The sequence below is a fragment of the Simochromis diagramma genome, unplaced genomic scaffold, assembly GCF_900408965.1.
Source record: "Simochromis diagramma unplaced genomic scaffold, fSimDia1.1 OVJJ01000604.1, whole genome shotgun sequence".
Taxonomy (NCBI): Eukaryota; Metazoa; Chordata; class Actinopteri; order Cichliformes; family Cichlidae; genus Simochromis; species Simochromis diagramma.
In genome coordinates this window covers 1,130,544-1,149,566 of record NW_024387416.1, presented here as the reverse complement: position 1 = coordinate 1,149,566, position 19,023 = coordinate 1,130,544, and the positions used below count along the sequence as shown (strand labels likewise).

General features: G+C 40.2%; 1 protein-coding gene and 1 long non-coding RNA gene across 3 annotated transcripts in view; one reads left to right on the top strand and one right to left on the bottom strand.

Annotated features, from left to right (window-relative positions):
- LOC120721800 (phospholipid-transporting ATPase ABCA1-like) overlaps positions 1-19,023 on the top strand; it is a 189,804-nt gene that overhangs the window by 43,637 nt on the left and 127,144 nt on the right. Inside the window, exons 12-15 of one of the 2 annotated variants that reach the window (XM_040012355.1) lie at positions 3,054-3,251; positions 5,753-5,958; positions 8,652-8,828; positions 17,369-17,591. In XM_040012355.1, the coding sequence (XP_039868289.1) occupies positions 3,054-3,251; positions 5,753-5,958; positions 8,652-8,828; positions 17,369-17,591 (804 nt within the window). The remainder of the gene's footprint in view (positions 1-3,053; positions 3,252-5,752; positions 5,959-8,651; positions 8,829-17,368; positions 17,592-19,023) is intronic. The other variant, XM_040012354.1, reaches the window with a different exon arrangement.
- Positions 6,531-15,027, bottom strand: LOC120721810. The gene is made up of 3 exons (XR_005693262.1): positions 14,917-15,027; positions 12,697-12,699; positions 6,531-6,542 (listed from the first exon to the last, which is right to left on the bottom strand). It is a non-coding gene; the product is annotated as an uncharacterized LOC120721810 (long non-coding RNA).

Here is a 19,023-nt window from a genome sequence, read left to right as displayed (position 1 = left end):
TTTCTCCCCACCCAGCCCTCTCCCTTTCTCTCCCTCTGTCCACCTCTCGTTCCGAAGCCGGTGGCTTCCGAGGTTTGTCATCTTCAGAGGTCATTCAAGGTCACGGACAAGCTTTAGTTTGATGGACCAATTGCCGTCGCCACCACAACTACATCTGAGTTGGGTGATTTAGGGTGTTAAGATGAATAAAAGGAAATATCGAGCACAAGACAGCTTAGACATAAGAGTATTTGGGAATACTTTTTGCCTTTACACAGTTATAATCTGCAGGATTACAGTTCTGGTTGCTTCAGTGACACCTGTAGGTACTGCTTGAATAAGTGCTGTTTGATAGTGCATGTAAACAGCAGCCCCTTTAACAGAGGCACAACAGAAAATCTTAAAGCCCATGCCTCTGAGCGAGGGCCACTTACTGTCACATTATGGATGTTACTCTTCCCGTACTCAATTATCTGCTTACAAATGTATTACAAGAGCATGCAGAGAACACAACGGCCACAAAGGGCAACTTTGACCTTCAGATGAAGGTCTTAGCTAACCTGGGTACTCATGTAAGATAAGATAAGATAAGATAAGATAAACCTTTATTAGTCCCACAGGTGGGAAATTTGCTTGGTCACGGCAGAAAGTGGACAGTGCAAAGTTGAGAGCAGCAAAAATTAAGAAAAAACAATAAAATATTCAGTAAAAGGACTAGATGTTACAATCCCTGATAAGGCATTGCTTTAAATGGAGAAAATCTTGAGGGATAATTATAATGGATTGCATTTATGTAGCGCTTTTCGAGACCCTCAAAGCGCTTTACAATGCCACTATTCATTCACTCTCACATTCACACACTGGTGGAGGCAGCTACAGTTGTAGCCACAGCTGCCCTGGGGCAGACTGACAGAAGCGAGGCAGCCATATCGCGCCATCGGCCCCTCTGGCCAACACCAGTAGGCGGTAGGTGAAGTGTCTTGCCCAAGGACACAACGACCAAGACAGACAGAGCTGGGGATCGAAACGGCTTCCAAACCCCCTGAACCACGGTCGCCCAAAACCTAACCATGGCTGTTGGGATGGCTGTTATGAGGAAAGGCAGCCCAGAAACTTTACCAGCGGCACACATCGTTGTGTGCTTTAACTTTCAGTCTTTTACTTGAGCTAATCTGCCATTTTTTTCCTTGGTTAGGTTTGGGAATTAGATCTACATTATCATATTATTAGTAGTAGTAGTGGACCTTGGATTCATCGGGTGTTTCGGCCATTATCACTAGACACCCTCATCCAAGGAGGCCCTGCCAGGGTTGATCAGGCCCCGGAGTGTGTCACTGGTTTATGTTAAATTGTTATAAAATAAAATTTAACATGATATACTGAAAACTGTGGACGCTAGCCTGCTAACAAACAAACAGACAGACAAACAAACATACAGAATCTGGATTAAGTTCTCTCCATGGACCCGATATTTCACCTCATCTTTACAGTTCAATTCTTCACTTCATCACATGACCAACAAGGTTAAAGGGCGCATCTGTGTGGTTTAAAATGCCACTGAACATTAAGCACCGGACTACGCGTTTAAGCGCATGCAGCAGTAGGCGGATGAAGAGATGAACTACTGAACCGGATAAAAAGTTACGGTCAATTTGCCAGCATAACTCTCTCTTACTGCACTTTCAGAACGGCTCCGATTTTTTTATTTCCTCAAAAGACAATTTTGATGGATCATGTCCTTAACGTAGCCACCACGATGATAGATGTACTGATTTTTTTAAAAGGTCACACGCAGCGCAGAGATTACTTAATTTGACACTTTGTCCTTAGGTTAAGCAGAATATGATCAAAAGTGTTGACACTGAAATGCCACTGAGCACAGTGGGCAGAATATATCTGAATCTTTAACTCTGAATATCACACTGTAGAGGCCACTTTGTTCAATTGACGCGCAGCGCCCTTTGCTGACCAAAAGTCAGGCTCCGCATCGTCCACTTTGAAATGGTCACCACATTTAGCCGCAGCACGCGGGTCACATTTTAAAAAAACTATATTAAATGGGTGATTTCATTGTGGGTTTGAAGTGAATTTTCCCCGTTCTTCTTATCAGTGTTTTAATTTTACTTTGATGTAAAACTGTCATTACAGGAACCGTGTCAGTTTAATACTTGGGTGTTAATATCAGAGCAACTGGAAAGCGAAGGAACGCTGTGTGAGAGAGGGAGGGGAATGACTGTGGTGCTGTAACTTGAGGGCAAACACATGTAAACCAATAGATGGGAGTCAAATAGCCTTATTCTCAAAGGGTTATTGCATAAGAAGCTTAGAAATGGTTATTTCTCTAAACAAAACAAAATACATATTCATGTAACGTGCTGTATGTAAGTGGGCCATTACTGCTGCAGCAAGGTTCAGTTTTCCTCCGCTTCTCAGCGTATTATCTTTATGAATTGGGTGCGTGATTATGGAAATTGCGTCTTGATCTATGACCCGAGATGAATGTAAGTCACACACATGTTCCTTACCATGTTAGTGAAAGGGAATTGAAGGGGAGGACCTGCGCCTTTATCTCTTTCATGATGCGTACGCGGCCTTGTTTGTGCATTTCCAGGGAGGAGATTTGATTTGCATTTGTTCTCTCTGTGGGTCCTAATACATCTGTACCATGCAAATGCATTTTTTTGTGCACGTACACACCCTGTGCTGTAAATGAGCTTCATGGCCATAGAGGAGAATAGCTGATGTGCATCTTAGAGCCGCAAGTACAACACTGCCATCTATCTTAATGCTGTTAATTAATTCTGCAGAAAAATGAATGTCAGCTCCAGCAAAGAGTAAAGCTGCCCCTCCCCCATCCTTTTTATCATCCCTTCTTTTTTTCTTTATTTCTCTTTTTTTTTTAAGGCTTTTGATTCTCATAAATATTCATTTGCATTCATACCACATTAATTTGAAGCCTCTAACAGGTGGCCATTGTAACCAACTCATTTAAATGTTAGTTATTCCCTCAATAACGCGGATGAGAAACCCTAAATCCTATATAAATAAACCCGTCTTCTTGCTTTCAAAATCAGGCTCTGCTGGTGAATCCTGTGTTTGCTGGAACCCTCAAGGCGCCTCTCAATGGCACAGGGTGGACACCTGAGCTGCTGGCCAACTTCCTGTACAACGGGCCTCCGGAAGATCGTCCACCCGGCATGCCACCCAGCGACTGGCGGAACGTCTACAACTCCACCTCGGAAATGCTGAAGCTTCTCTCCACTTTCTTGCGTGTATGTAATTTATCTGCTTGTGCTTTGTTGTAAATGCGAAACACCTCATAAATCCGGCTTCCACAGGGTTTCGCGACCTCTCCAGTGAAGTGAAAGATTTTCTAAGAGTGGGCTGTTCTTTGACATTTAAGTTTTTTTAAACATAATTCTCGCCCTTCCACCTCTATTCTTTCTTTGCCTTTCCTTTACTTATTTTTGTTTATCTGATATTACCCGTGTGATTTCTTTGGCTGGAGTTGCTTTATAACCTTTGAAGTAGTCAAGCAAAATTGCTTTTTAGTAAAATCAGCGAGAGCTTTCTTTTTGGGTGGGGGTTGGGGGTGGGGGGGTTGAAGAAAACAGCTCTTTTCTTGTATATCCTTGCGCTGCTATTGTTCAAGCCACAGTCAAGACATCAGTTTTTTTGTTTTCTTCAAATCTTGCTCTCAAACTCAACTTTTGAGTCATTAGAAAACAGGCCTCTAGTGTTCATTAAACTTGAAGAACCTTGACTTAAAGAACTGTCAAATGCACAGCAAGATCTACCACAGCATCCCTTCCCTGGTAATCATATAGCAATATTGCTATGGGCTAGTGAACCATCCAGAGTTAACATTCATCCTGTATATTGATTGTGCCACAGTTCAAAGCAAAATTGTTCTTTCTCCAAATTGCACGATCAAATATATGCACAAAGCCCAACCTCGCCCCACTCCTGCCCTCCCATATACACACACACGCACAATATCAATCCGAGCGCAGGTAAAATGACAGCTTAGGTCCCTCAGGATTTGCCGTACACGGACAATAAAATTCCACTGTAATGCAATCTATTTTCTGCCCTAATGGAAATTGCATTGCTCAGAATGGATAAGAAGCACTTATCAGACAGCCTTTACTGCAGCGATCGCTTGTCTGGACGCGTACATGTTTAGGGAAATGACATCTTTTTTAGGATTGGCATTGCAAAGACGCGGCGTAGCTAAAAGGTCATTAAGACAATGTAGTCGTGCATTTAGTTCCATACATGGTGGATGCTTTATGTACACAACAAGGGAACTGAACAGAAAATACTAATGGCTAACATTATTTAAACCTGATTTTCTTACTTTTCAGTCACTGGTCAACAAAACCAACTACAATCCTTTATTAGTGCAAATCGATAGCTTTAGCATACATGGGCAGGAGGAGGCTAACAAGTTTCCAATGTGCAGACACAGGACATTAGAGGAAAAATGTGTGTTCGCCAAATGAGTCATTTGTATCCTTGAAATGATTTCTTGGTGTGAGCCAATTACTTTCTAAAGATTAAAACCCAACAATTGGTGCTCATTTTCAAATTGGCATGGCTCCTCTCTCTGTGTTGCCACACCAGCATTAACACTAAAGACTCAGGCTGCATCTTTCTTAATTTTTTTTTTAAATAGAGGCAAATTAGAGCCTCAAATTGCATGTCATTTCTTTCATAAACCTGTTTAATCCAACAGTGCCGAGATTTATAAAACATTAAGACGGGAGAAACAAACCTATAAATAGCATAAAAGGTCATTATGAAAATGTGCTGCCATGTCTTCGTAACTCTGGGGACAGAACTTAATCGCTGGCTTTAGATGAAACTCCTCTGGTGCTTACTGGGAATGTTGTGCCGCACTAATCTTATTTAAACATTAAGGGCACTTGAGGATGACACGACTGTATGAGCTGTTATAACTTGTGAAGTCTCATTAACATGGGCAGATAAAGTTGATTTGTAGCAGCACAAATAGCTGATTAAACATAGATTGGAAAGGCTCCAAAGGACGTTTGTAAATGCAGAAGAATCAGGTTCACCGAGTACATCTGTATGAAAAACATTGTGCCTACAAATAGGTTTGAATAAAGACGCTGTTAAAAAAATAAATTGTTTGCTCAAATGATGTGTTGGGTAGCATGAGGCCGCTGTTACCAGGATTAGCTACAGCTTGTACAGCTTGTCCCTATATTTCATTTAGCACTTGTCCAAACTTTGGGCCCGTGGAGCGCTTCACTGCTCTAATATCCTCCAGTATGTGCTGAACAAATGGTGTTGTTTGTGATATTTCTTTCCTACCATAGTGGGATATACAATACAGATTCCTGAGGGGGGAGATGATAAAACTATTGCAGCACTGAGATGTGTGGACAGCTGTCAGGTGTGACTGCCTCCCAGGATGGCTAGCTCATTATCGTCTCGTGAAACAGGGGGACAAGGCTACCGAGCAAGGGAACGCTAGCAAGGGTGGATCTCATTTGCTTGTCTCTACTAAAACTCAAAACATTTCCCACCCCCTGGCATCTCCAGATAATTTGGAACTGCACTCTGTGTTGTTTAGTCACTAGCTGAATCATACTTTCTTTTCTAAATATCCATCTGCCTTTCTCCCAGTGAGCTCCTGCCTGCCTTTTGTGGCTGCTGAAAGACTGCAAAAACAGAATGGTTTACTGTAAATATAATAGGATGTTAGAAAAGTAAGACATTTGTGTGGGTCTGTGTTTGCTGACAGTGTTTGGATCTGGACAAGTTTGAGGCGGCCTCCACTGAAGGCCAACTGGTGAATAGAGCGCTGGATCTTTTGACAAACGGTACGTTCTGGGCCGGGATTGTCTTTGAAAACCTCCAGCTGAACTCCAGCCTCCCACCTCCTTATGTCAAGTACAAAATCCGCATGGATGTTGATGAAGTAGAAAGTACCAGGACAGTAAGGAGAAGGTATGTAACACTGTTATAAAAACCCGTTCTTTTTGCTGAATACCAAAATGACTTTAACCTAATTTTATATTTTTTGTGCCATTTCTTCTGTCCCACATTTGATTGATGTCTCTGTTTGGTTCTTTGACAATACTAGACTAAAGAACTTGATGCCATATGTGTATATATATATTAGGGGTGCAACGATACACAAAATTCACGGTTCGGTTCGATACTTTGGTGTCACGGTTCGATATTATTTCGATACAAAAAAAAATTGTTCATGCCTTTTTAATTTGTCATTTATTAAAATTATAAATATATATTTTAACTCAAAAGTACAGTTTTTAAATGTAATGTTGCTGAAACAACAAAATAATAAATCTATCTGATCGAGAAATCACTCATCTTTGGAAAAGAGAGTTTATTACAGAGAAATGGCTCTTTCCAAAATAAAAGCTGTACTATACGCTTCTTCTGGGCTATATTCTCAGCAGCATATTAAACATATCAGGTCCCCATAAGGAGAATTGTGTGCTAACGGCTGTCTAAATGACTCGGATAAAGTTTGTAGCATGCGTGCTTGTTGTTTTTGTCTGCTTCCACTTGTCTTTGCACTAGGATGATGTCGGTGTAAATGTGCAGTCATATTCGTTGTGTTCCCACTAGTGCTGTCAGCGTTAATCTCATTAAAATGACATTAACGACATAACGCGCAAATCTCCGTTAACGAGTTACCACGGCTCGCCCCGTGAGTGGGGCTGGACGGCGTCAACGTGTTAACAAGCTAACTGCGCTAACGCACTAGTTCCCACCAACTGAGCATTGCGTGGCACATCCGACACACTGTTTTACTTTTGTCCATGACGCACTTACCATCAGGGTCATGCTTCACATGAAAACCAAGATAGTTCCAAACGCCAGATCTGAATGAGGGTGGGGGAGGTTCAGTTTCGGTTAGTGTTGAGGCAGTAGCCATGTTGCAACAAGCTTAGCTTCTGTCTTGCTAGCTTGCGCTGCGCTCAGTGGATCTGCACTCGACAGTGCAGCCTAGGCGGAGTAGTCGAACGCAGATCCACTGAGCGCTCAACACAGACAGCATCGTCAGAAGAAAAGTTGATAAAATAAATAAAATTTTTTGTATTGTTCGATACATATGCGTACCGAACCGAAAGCACTGTATCGAACGGTTCAATATCGATACGAGTATTGTTGCACCCCTAATATATATATATATATACATATATATGGGTAAATATTACGCTATAAAGCCAGAAGTTCAACAAAGCCAGGCTTTCTTTGCACTGGCTGGCTCAACAGAACTTTAAATCCCAGTAGGAGATAACAGTTGTCATGAGAGCAGTTATCAAGCCAAGCTCACACATTAAGTGGCGTTTTACATGTAAAACTTTTTTTCTGTGCAAAATGATCCCTATGAGTGTCACCTACTTCAATCGCAGACGTCATCAGATGATGATGATAAAATGGGGATAAAAATCTATAAACAACATGAAAAATGGAACAGTAAAATGCAACACTGTTGCAAATAAGATGAGATATTAATGCTCCAGAAAGTCATTAATCTCAGGATGTAGCGCACAGAGCAATAAAATAAACAGTTTAATTGTAGTTAATGCTGAGTGCTGCTCTTCTTGCTGCTGTTTATTTCTAATGCGATGGCTGCAGAGTTGAGCTCTGAAACTTTAAACTTCATACATTTAATCATTAGATGTTAGTGTCCTATAGCCTAATAAAGGACATATAGAAATAGTTTGGTCAGCAGATCAAGGAAAAACAAATTTTATTGCCTGAGTTGCTACTCGGTGAGTTTTCTGTGCTTTAGTAGCTGCAATTCCAGTAGATTAAAACAGACTATCTTTAGCAGCTTGATACTCTCCATACTGCATCTATACATCAGTGCACAGTTTGCACTGCTGTAACTTCACAGCTGGGTTTCATTTATAATGTAAGGTAAAGCTTGAGAATTAGCACATATAAAACAAAAGCTAAGCTGTCAATGAAAGAAGAAACTGATTTTTAACCAAAACTCTGAACATAACCTGCTCACTCCTACCCAGGTTATATGTTTAGCACAGGCTACCATAGTAATTTAGTGCAACAAGAGCCACTTCTATGACACAGAAAACTGACTTTAAGCTTCACCAAGTGTCACCATTAATGATCCCTTTTAAAGAACCTGCCTTTATTTTCTCCCCATTTCAAATCTGAATGCTAATCAAGCTTTCATTTAAAGCTATAAGGCTGTGATAGGCAATCTCCAGCAGACGTTATGACCCATCGTAGCACAGATGTAACTGACCAAATTAATTATCATCCAGTTCTGTTTAGTGTTTTAGTACATTACAATGAGCATACACAATACCGGGGCTCCGAACCATGTAAATGGAACCAGACCATAATTAGTGTTATTAATTATACCTTGTTTTCTCTGAAATTACAAAGCTTATGTAAAAGTGGCTGGTATATCTTCACCTTAGACTCATGAGCAGAAAGCTGAAAATATTTGTCAGGTGTAAGTCCAGATATATAAAAAAAAGTGGATCCTTGTCCTGTCAAGCAATCAGGTCTTTATAAATAAAGTTCCTGTTGCTCTATATAACCTCTAAAATAACTTATAATCTCGGGTAGTATTTCTGGTTGTAGTTTACTTGCCCTTTGCTAAGACACATCATGGTCTGTCTTCTTTTAATAAGGTCATGGTCTCCCGGAGCCAGAGACAACCCCTATAACGACCTGCGCTATATATGGGGAGGCTTCGCCTACCTGCAGGATATGATTGACCATGGCATTATACGGGCGCACACCTCAAAAACCCAACCACTGGGAGTTTTTGCCCAGCAAATGCCGTATCCTTGCTATGTGGATGACGCGTGAGTACAAAAGCATTGTTTTTTCTTTTCTGTCAGCCTTGTAAATAGAGGAAGAGGGAAGAGAAATACAGCAACACAATGACTTTCCACTCTGTGCCACCACACAGTTAAGTCATGTTCTCCTCAGTCTCTAAGCCTAGACCTATCAGATTCCCCCTTGGAAAGCTGTTTAGTTCTATTTGTGTAACTTGCCATTTATTTATTTTATGTGTTTCCCTTCTGCTGTCACAGATCACAGACGTAGGCTCTAAGACGGGGAGCACCCTTAATTGTGTCATTGTTAAAAGTAAATAGTGAAACTCTGAAATCTAAGAGTAAATGTAGTCATGAATTGATTTTCTGCAAGAGGGAGGAAACGAGTGAAACTTAGCGAGTGGAAAAGAGAGAGGCCAAACTATTGATTTTAGTCAAACCACAGGAAATTCCTGAATAGTTGGTGGATGCTGAATTATTTAAGCAACCACTTTGAATGCCTTCCTTTTTTGTACTTCCTTTTCAACAAAGTGAGCGTAGAGCAGCGCACGTGCAACACAGCTCCATTGCATGCAAGGATTGATAGCAGCCTTCCCTCTGTGTTCTTGATGTATTTATTGATATCGCTGGCTTCTATCGTGTTTGATCATCCACCCGGGGACACAAACGACGTGGTATCACACTCAATCTTCTACGCCCATAATTTCCTCCGAGTCCAGGAAAAAAAAATCTCCTATTCGCAAAACATTATAATCCCCATTAATAAAGGAAAAACCCAGCAATGCCACCAAGAGAAAAGATAATTACCAGTGAGATTTAAGACCAACAACACAATACCCACACTTTCAGTACACGCAAAGTTATTCTCGACCCATGGGCAAATGCATTTCCAGAAATTAGGAATCTAATTTTAAAGTATTATGTGGTTTGGGTAGCACAAGATTTTCAGTAAATCAACCTTCTGGGGGTTACAGGGAACATGAAAATGATGACTTCATATGTGGGCTGCAAAACTCTACAAGCCTGCTGTTGAACAGTTTTGAAGAATATTGCCCTGCCTGATGAGTTTGTCTCGGAGAAATGAGAAACAAAACAAAACAGAGACATTTTGCTGATAGGTGATTTAGTGTAAACTACTAAACCCAGTGGAAATGTTCATTTAAAAGGTGTATTGTCATTTAAAGTTATCCATACTAAAGCATCACATTAGTAAGCATTAAGGTTCATGGTTAACGTGAGCTTTGGAAATGCATCTGTGTAGTGTAGTGGTAAGACTCCACACCTTTGAATCACAAGTTCGATTCCCACCCTGTATCCAGCAAGGGTCCTGGCCAGATCCGCATGCTAAAACCAAGCCCTGGAATGGTGCGTCTTTGTCTGGAGCTCTACATGTTGTCATAATTGTTCTGCAACGCATTGCATGAAAAAAATACATTATGTTGCAGAATTTAAAAACTAGTATGTGCCTGTACAAGGCTTTTGTTAATAGGGGGTCATTTTGGCCACAGGAGCTTAGTTATACTTTATGTACGTTAAAATCCCACGATGACAGTGCGTTTCATTTATAGCCAAACTTGAGCCTGACTTTACTTCAATTGCTTTTCCACTTTAAACATCTTAAAAGTAGCATTATGTAATGAGGTTATCTTGCTAAACAAAGTGTTTGTTTTTGTAATAATAATCCAAAATACTGTGAAATAATCTTCTTTCAGTGGACAGAATTTCCCATGGACCTCCATACAGTCCTAACACGATTAGCATAGAGTATGTTTGTTATCACTGGAACTATGGCAAGCCCAGGCAAAAGAAGGAACCACAAGACATCCCATACACTGTTCAACCCCTGGAATACAGCTTTGTTAGCACTAACCCTCCTAAACCGGTGCAGTGACCATTGTTGATTAGTTGCTCAACACCACCCTCAAACAAGAGGACAGCTACACACTGGATTTCACGTCATGAACTCGCATCATGAACAATAACAGTGAGGATCCAGCAGAACTGCAGTACCATTTATAACACTGTAAATAAAACATTAGCGTCAGCACCTACAATCAGTCCTTGCACTATTGGCCCCTCCCCTTAGACTCCAACAGTACTTTTTTGCCCTTTGGAGCAGCTTATACCCTAAAGCTGTTCAAACTTTATAATTATCAAGCCGTGTAATGTGTTTCAGAGCTCCCATTGGCACAAACATAAAGTGGGTGGGACTAAAGGACACAATGAGCATGTTCGGATGCAGTTAATGGCTTCCATCTTTGATATACAGCATTCTATTATGATACAGAACCCGACTTTTCACTGAAAACGACTCCGAGAACCACCAAGAATACAAAAGCTGCAGATGGAAAATGACTCTACTTGTTTTTATCACTATAGTAACAACAGCTAGCAGATTTTATTTTTTAAGTTTGCTGTTAATCCACGAAATCAGAGCCACAATTTCCCTCTGGTCAGCTTTTTGCTGTGATCTTAAATTAGACAGTCATGGTGCAGCTTGCTGGTACACATTGGCCTCTTTGCTTCAGCGGACATCTTCCTTAAAAACAAAGGATTAATAATTACAGATGATAAAAAGGAGCCGTAAACCACAGCAGTACCCCCTCATTCACTCCACCATTTACTCTTTCCTCTGCAGAGACATTTGGGCATTTCTATGAATTATTAACACTCGAAAACTGCTTCTTCTGTTATAAATAATAGAGAGTGAAATCACACAAAGGCAGATGCGCTTAGACACGGAGAGGCATGATGGGGAGGAACTTTGCTGGTAATTGTTTTCATCGTGAACTGTGTGTTACCAGGCAGAAAGAAGGAAAGGACACTGCGCATTTAGATGGCTATTAGTTCTTATTTCTGATTTTAAAGTGTTATTTAAAAAGAACATAGTCTTTGGATGAATCATGTCCTGTTCAGAAAGTAGTGCTCTCCACCTAGAAGGCATAAGATGCGTTGTATAAATGCATGGCATAAAAAATACAGTTTTAAAGTATAATATGTTTTAGTATTTAGGTTTTTTTTTTCTTCACATTGGTGGTGATTTAGTTTGAGTATATGATATTAATACAACAGGAAATGTTATGACAACAGCCCAGGAAGCCGTTGCCAATGACATCATTAGTTTCTGTCAGACCGTATCGTCACTTTTTTATTATCTTTGTAGGTCTGCTTTTAATCTCACGTAAACAATATTTCTACTCCGCTGATAAACTTCAGCTAAGAAGCCAGTATTATCTGCGTTGACCCCCAACCCTCATCATCAGACCTCCCTCGCAAATAATTTCCTTTTCGTGTCCCTCATTTCCTCCTCCTAGCTTTTGGCAGCGGCGCGCGCTCAACGAGCTACGAGCAATCTGGACTCCTTCAGCCACAGCTGACCCTGTTGGCATTTTGAAATTGAGATAACTAAACTGCATTAGCTCCCACTGTCTTCATATTCACACTGTGTACAGGACTGCAATGACAGTGCAGGATAAAGCCTGACCCCTGCGGGCTCTGATAGCACATAAACAGACCCTTTATCAGCGGCCTCTGAGCCATTGCAGGCTCTTGAATCAGAGGCATGCCTTGTTTGGATCCTAAGGCTGTGCTCCCCATCAATAGGTCTTTCACATTCACATGGGTTTGATGTTAGATAATAGTGGCCGGCACTGAACGTGCCAAATACGCAAGGATGTGTTGGGGAATACGCTTTTGTCCATCTTCAGTGGCTAATTAACCCGACGTGTGTACCGTTACTACTGAGAGGGCCTGAAAAAGCCGAGCATAATTAGAACATCTGACGCTTGTAACAAGCAAAAATCTGCAATTGATGTTTTGTTTCATGTTTATAGCGTTTCTGTGCTGTGCAGCGACAAGCTGTATTAATGATATCAGAAAATATTCCCAGCATGACTCCCTGTACACTGAAAGAGCCTTTTGTCACCGCGGCTGAAAAGAAGCTTTTAATGCTGGATAGTGTAATTCCAGCTTCCCAAAAATCATTTCTCCCTGTTTACAGGGGATGGGGAACAGAAGGTGCATGTATTGATTTGGTGTCTAATACAAAATACAAAAAAATACATCTGACAGCAGGATACTGGGGAATTTTTTGTTGCAAAAACTCTGTGCAGTGTGCAGAAATTGACATACTGGTTAAAACTATACTCCAGTTCCAGATGACAGTTTTTCTTAATGGTTTAGATATACGGTTGGCCCAGCATCACACTCAAGCCCAGAGAAGAATGCTGCTTCAGCTGATCAATCTACTGTTCATTGAAGCCTCATTAGAAATAGTCTGAGTGGAAAAATTGCTGTGAAAAAGCAATTCTTAAGGAATGGAAACTGATGCCAAAATTATACAGCAAGTCTTATAGAGCAGCGGCCCCCACCCACCGGGCCACGGACTGGTACCGGTCTGTGAGTCGTTTGATACCGGGCCGCGAGAGTTGAGGCTCAGGTTTGAAATTTATGGTTTTCAGGGTTTTTATTGTTTTTTGTCATTATTTTGTTATTGTTTTTATCGTTTCCCTGGGTCTTTTCCCTTGTGTTATGACTAAATCTTCTCTTTTTTGATACCGGTACTGGTGTTATTTTGTTGTATTTATCCGCGACACATTAAAGGCCGGTCCGTGAAAATATTGTCAGACATAAATCGGTCCGTGGCGCAAAAATGGTTGGGGAGCGCTGTTATAGACGGATGAATCCAAATGTGAAGTTTTTGGTGTAAACTATCATCAGTATGTACAGAGGAGGTACAATAACAGTGAGATTGTGAGGGCGTATGGTGGAGGCTCTCCCACAGCTTGGGGCTCCATTCCAACCAGCCATGTTAAAAATCTTGTCAAAATTGATGTTATTATGAAAGAAGGAAAGGTCTGACGTATGGTGACCAATAAATTCTAAAAAGCATCAGATGATTCCCAACAGACACTAAAAGAAAACACAGTGGGACACCATCAGTCATGGATTGGCCTCCCCAGAGCCCGGACCTCAACTTTATTGAAGCAGAATAGATTCAAAGCCAAGATCTAAAGAAGCATTTTAAATGTCCTTAAAGAACTTAAAGAAATTAGATGCTACTAACAGAATTTAGGCCATGTCAATGAATTAAGGCGGTCACACCGAATATTGACTTTTAGGCCTATTAGAATTGTACAAACTCCTTTGCCTCATATACTGTATTTGTTTCAATAAATCCCTGCACCCATTCCTATTTTCCTAGAAAAATATAAAAATGTGGGGTAGCTCAAGACTGCTCTTTAATTAAAAAAAGACGTATTTTTACTCTACGCACTGTGTAAAACACCACTCCTTGCTGTTCTTTATTTTCTTGTATTAAAAGCATTCATCCAAACAAATCAGCACTTAGGGAAATCAAATTGCAGCTTTCAAACATTTGTTGACAGTGTTTTGGAAAAATCACCGGGAGTAGAAGAAGCAATTAGTTTGAACCACCCCCAAAAGCATTTTATTTCATTCCTGAGTGGGAATGCTGCAAATCATGTATTCCCACAAATATACAAATATACAGGCATTTGAAAGTGTGCAAACTCCTCTTCAGTGTGTTTAGTAAATTTGCAAAATTATTAAAATCAGAAGCTAAAATGTATATTTTAAATTTTTAAAAAGGTACACAGCTTTGGATATAACATCCTGCGGTTCACACTCAATCATCCCACTGCCACAAACTTCCAGGAGCTCTCTGTAGAAATGTCTGATGAAATTGTTGCAAAGGATAGGTCAGGGGAAGAATATAAACCCATTTCTATGTCTTGTAGTGTTCCCAGGAGCACAGTGGCTTCAGTAATTGTAAACTGAAAGAAGTTTGAAACCATCCAGACTCCACCTTGGGTTAGCTATTTGGCCAAAGTGAGTAAGCAAGCAAGAAGGGCCTCGGTCAAGAGGCCAGTGGTCTCTCTAATAGTGCTTCACAAGTCCTCTGCAGAGATGGGAGACCTGCCAGAATTACGACCATCTCAGCAGCACTCCATCAGACCTCTATGGCAGTAGTAGCTAGTTGGAAAGCACTTTTAAGACAAGGACATACGATAACCCACTTTGAGTGTGCCAACAGTGAAATCTGTCTGAGAACATGAGCAAAAAGATTCTTTGGTGAGATTACATGAGTGCTGACCTCCATTGAACCATTGTGCTGGTGTTTCGTGTGTGATTACAACTAAACACAGACCGACACATAAAGAGCATCTGCTCTGGCATGCAGGCTGAGACTGGGACGATGGTTCAGAGCACACATTAGTTAGTGCACGTTATAAGGAAGCAAAGCCGCAGACTAATATAATATGGATAAGTCAAATCTAAAACTATAAAATATAAAAAAGAATCAGTAGCACTTTAATATAATGTCACACTATTAAGCATTATTAAGGTATTAGGAAGCGCTTAATTCATCATTTATTTAGCATTACGCCTCCTTAGTATGCCATTTAAAAATTATATTATTATATTATTATGACTTTGATTATGATTAGGATAGTATTAAATGGCATACTAAGGAGGAGTAATGCTAAATAAATGATGATCTTAGAAATACATTTTTACTTAGTCTGAACTCTGTGAACATGATCCACCTTAAATTTAAATTATTTGATATATTGATTTTTATTTGTTACAAGTCTTAGTTTCTTCTTTTCTTTTTTCTTTTAAATATTTTATATTTAGTATTATGAAACCAGCACATCACCATCAGTTGTTATCACCTTTAATACTTTAGTCTTTCTCTAAAAGAAGACGGGTTTTAAAGTTGTATGTTTTGTAAGTCTAATACATAAATTGGTAATGCAATTCTGCTTTTCTGTGTCTGATCTTGCTGTTAAAAATGAAAAACTGCATGCATTTACATCCTCTTTGTGTCAGAACATAGATAGGTATTTTTTAAAATTGTGTTAGCTTAAAAGTAATCCATATGTAGAAATATAAACCCGTTTTCTTCAATGGATTTCTCAGTTGAATGAATTTAACAATATATCTTTTTTGAAACTGAGACAAGAACCTATTTTTATTTTTTTTTATTTATTTTTTTTTACTATAGTTCTCTATTCTCCCGGGAGGCTGTGCTCTGCTATCTCTCGATTTACTGAGGAATCAGTCTTCTAGCTTTCCTAAATTTAGGTCAGCCTGCCAATGTAATGGGAGCCCCGTAACACAGACCTGCCTGGAGTTCTATTACTTAAGCAAGTTTGATCGATCCGCAAATGTATAATTCAAAAGCATCTGGTGGCAAGGTTGTCAGAGTCAGACACAGTGTGCATGACTGATTTCTCTGCCTCCGGTGTGAGAAGTCACAGAAGGAGTTAACTCATGCAGACTGTCAGCTGTTACAGAGATGTTAGGGTAGAATCGGGAGCAGATAATGCCTGAATTAGTATTCACCTTGAAGCACTCGCTACTTGAGGCTGCTTACCTCCCTAGAAAAGGTGCTAATGTATCAATTTGCTCAGTGTATTGATTCTGTGATCTCCTCAAGTGGAATTTTTGGGGTTCAAAGAAGAGATTTTATTTATGTAATCTTATATAGGATTTTGGATTTAGTTGCTCTGGTGTCTGAGCCTCTTGAAACTCTGTGTCAACCAATCCTTTCCTGCAGCGTTCCAGACCTCGTTTGAAAAGTGATCCATCCCGCGAGGGCAAGCGAGCATCCACAAAAAGCAAGCGTGTCTCTCTCTCTCTCTGTCGTTCAGGCTCTCGTGTAGCAGAGCTTCCTTCACGGTTTAAACGCTTATTTTTATTAAGTGTCCAGAACTTTTACACAAGTTTGTGAAATGTCGTCATAGAAAAAAAGGGAAATAAACACAGGTTTAAGAAAACAATTAGCAGCTGTATGAAAATTGAAAGCAAGACAGAAATAACATTCAAAATCACCTCTTCAACAGCACTTATGCAGAGCTAACTAGCAATTAAGTGAAGTACTTGTTTGAGGTAAGTGTTCGAACTTGGCAAGTCTTAAAAATAACTTGTCAGGACTCGCAGGAGATATTTATTCTAAAGCAGCTCCGTGCTCTCAAACACAGCACGTTCACTTTGTGCTTCATCCGTTCATCTGTGCTCAGCGCTGCTTTGCTTGCATTACACCCTCAATATTTATGGAATGCAAACACAAGCGGTGTGTAGAGTTTATACTTTGTCAGAATGTATTTGATATCTCTCCTTCACTGTCTAATAAAGCAAAGGAAGCACTTTGTTATATTGGCAGTGGGGAAGATATTGACATGGCATTTTGGTGGCATTATAGAGCCGGTTTAATATCCCCTTATTGTGTTGTAACAGCATCAAATCATACATCATCTCTGGCATGAGGTGAAGCACTAAATGCCCAATTGAGCTGATGCACCAAGTTTATAAAAGGTTAGCTCAGCGTAAAAATGAAAACGCCTCAAAGGTATTGAGCCAGGCTGTAACAGAAGTTAAAAGTTGAAAAAATGTAGGTGGAGAATAAATAAAACAAAATGTATATTGTGTAAAAAAGCATCTGGACATCGTTTCGTGCGTGGAGAATGAGTAATTGTGAAGAGTGTCCTCTTGTAGCGTAGTAGTTCTGATGTTCTTTGCTCGTTCTCTCCTGTACCCAGCTTCATTCGGAGTATTGGAAACATTCTCCCCATGTTCCTGATACTGGCCTTCATGTACACCGTGTGCATGACCATCAAGGGTTTGGTGCTGGAGAAGGAACTCCGGCTCAAGGAAGTACTGCGCGCTGTTGGTGTGCAAAACGGCGCTCTTTGGTTTTCAGTGCTCACGGAGAACATCGTTCTGCTAGTCGTTCCCTGTGCGCTCATAAGTGTCATGGTTAAGGTCAGTAGAAAGGAGTCGCTCGATGAAAAGCAGCCAAACACAAAGCATACGATGTAAGGATGTATGATACATTAAAACACTATAAATTCACAGTGCTGCTACGTCAGACCAAGAAAAAAATACACATCCAGTCAACTTTACTGTCCTTGGTCACAAGTTGTTCGGGTCACGACATTGTTTATGCTTTGTGTTTTGCTAAGCCCGCCGTTGTTAATCAGAACGAATTGCCGTGCACAGAATCAAATCACGACGGATGATTCTTGGATGATTAGGCCTCTCCTGCTAATGAAATCAGCACGCAACACAATCCTGCAAGATGTATTTAAAATTCAAGATGTAATCGCGACCTGCTTTTAGTCTGAGAAGTGCATTTTTATCATTCAGTAGCCAAGAAAATGGATATTTACTCTTTTTTTTGCCACTTGCATGTTGCACGCTAATTTTACATGACATTTAATTTTAACTGTAAGGGGAGGGTGAGGGTAGTACCTGACATATACTTGATGGACCAGTGTGGACCTCAGTATTCTTTGCAGCCCTGTATCTGGACAGCTAAGACAAATTAGAACAAGTAATACTAAAAGCTGGCCTAAACAAAACTGCATTCCTCGGATAGAATTTGAAAGAACAGCAGAGATAGCGCCGCTTTATATAGTTTAATTATTTAACAGTATTTACATTTGCTGTATCTGATATTCTGCCAGCCATCTAATACATTTGTAATGTACACTGGGTCAATAAAATGAAAACAACAGTACAATCGAGTAGTGCACCCTCTGCACTGCAGAGCTCCTGGTGTATAATGAATTGTAAGTTTAATCATCAGGTAGGTGTAACATCACGTCATAAACAAAAGAAGATGCTGTTATTCCCAAAGAGGGTAAAGAAGCAATAGGCATGCACGCTTATGTCTTTCTTTGTTAGCAAATATCTAAATATGAGAAATGAAAATAGTTGTTTGACTCCACATCTATTGATCTCGTGTAGACTCGCTGGTTGCTTATCAGTGTGAGCCATCCACAGCTTGAAAAAATCAATTAAGAAATAACAAGAAATCAGCGTTATCATAAAAAAGGAGGCCGTTCACGCCTTTGATGGCGCACAATGGCAGCAGCGCCGTTGTTGGTCTCCTTTAGCTAGAGCGTGTTCTTCAACAGCCCCTTGTTTTGTAGGCGTAGTTAATGAAATAAAAAAGGATGGTTATTTAAGATTGGCCTAATCAATTTTTGCAGTTTAATTGGAAAATGTGGCTGGTAAATAAAAAGTGATATTTGAACAGCTGGGTGAAATGTAATTTCCCATCAGCCTAATGTGTTTGCAAGCCATCAACAATTTGTAAACATTAATAACAATAAATTGAGTTAGTCGAGTGCCTTGGAGGAGCAACTGCACGCGGGATGTGTATTCAGATCACGGGCCCATTCTAAATGAT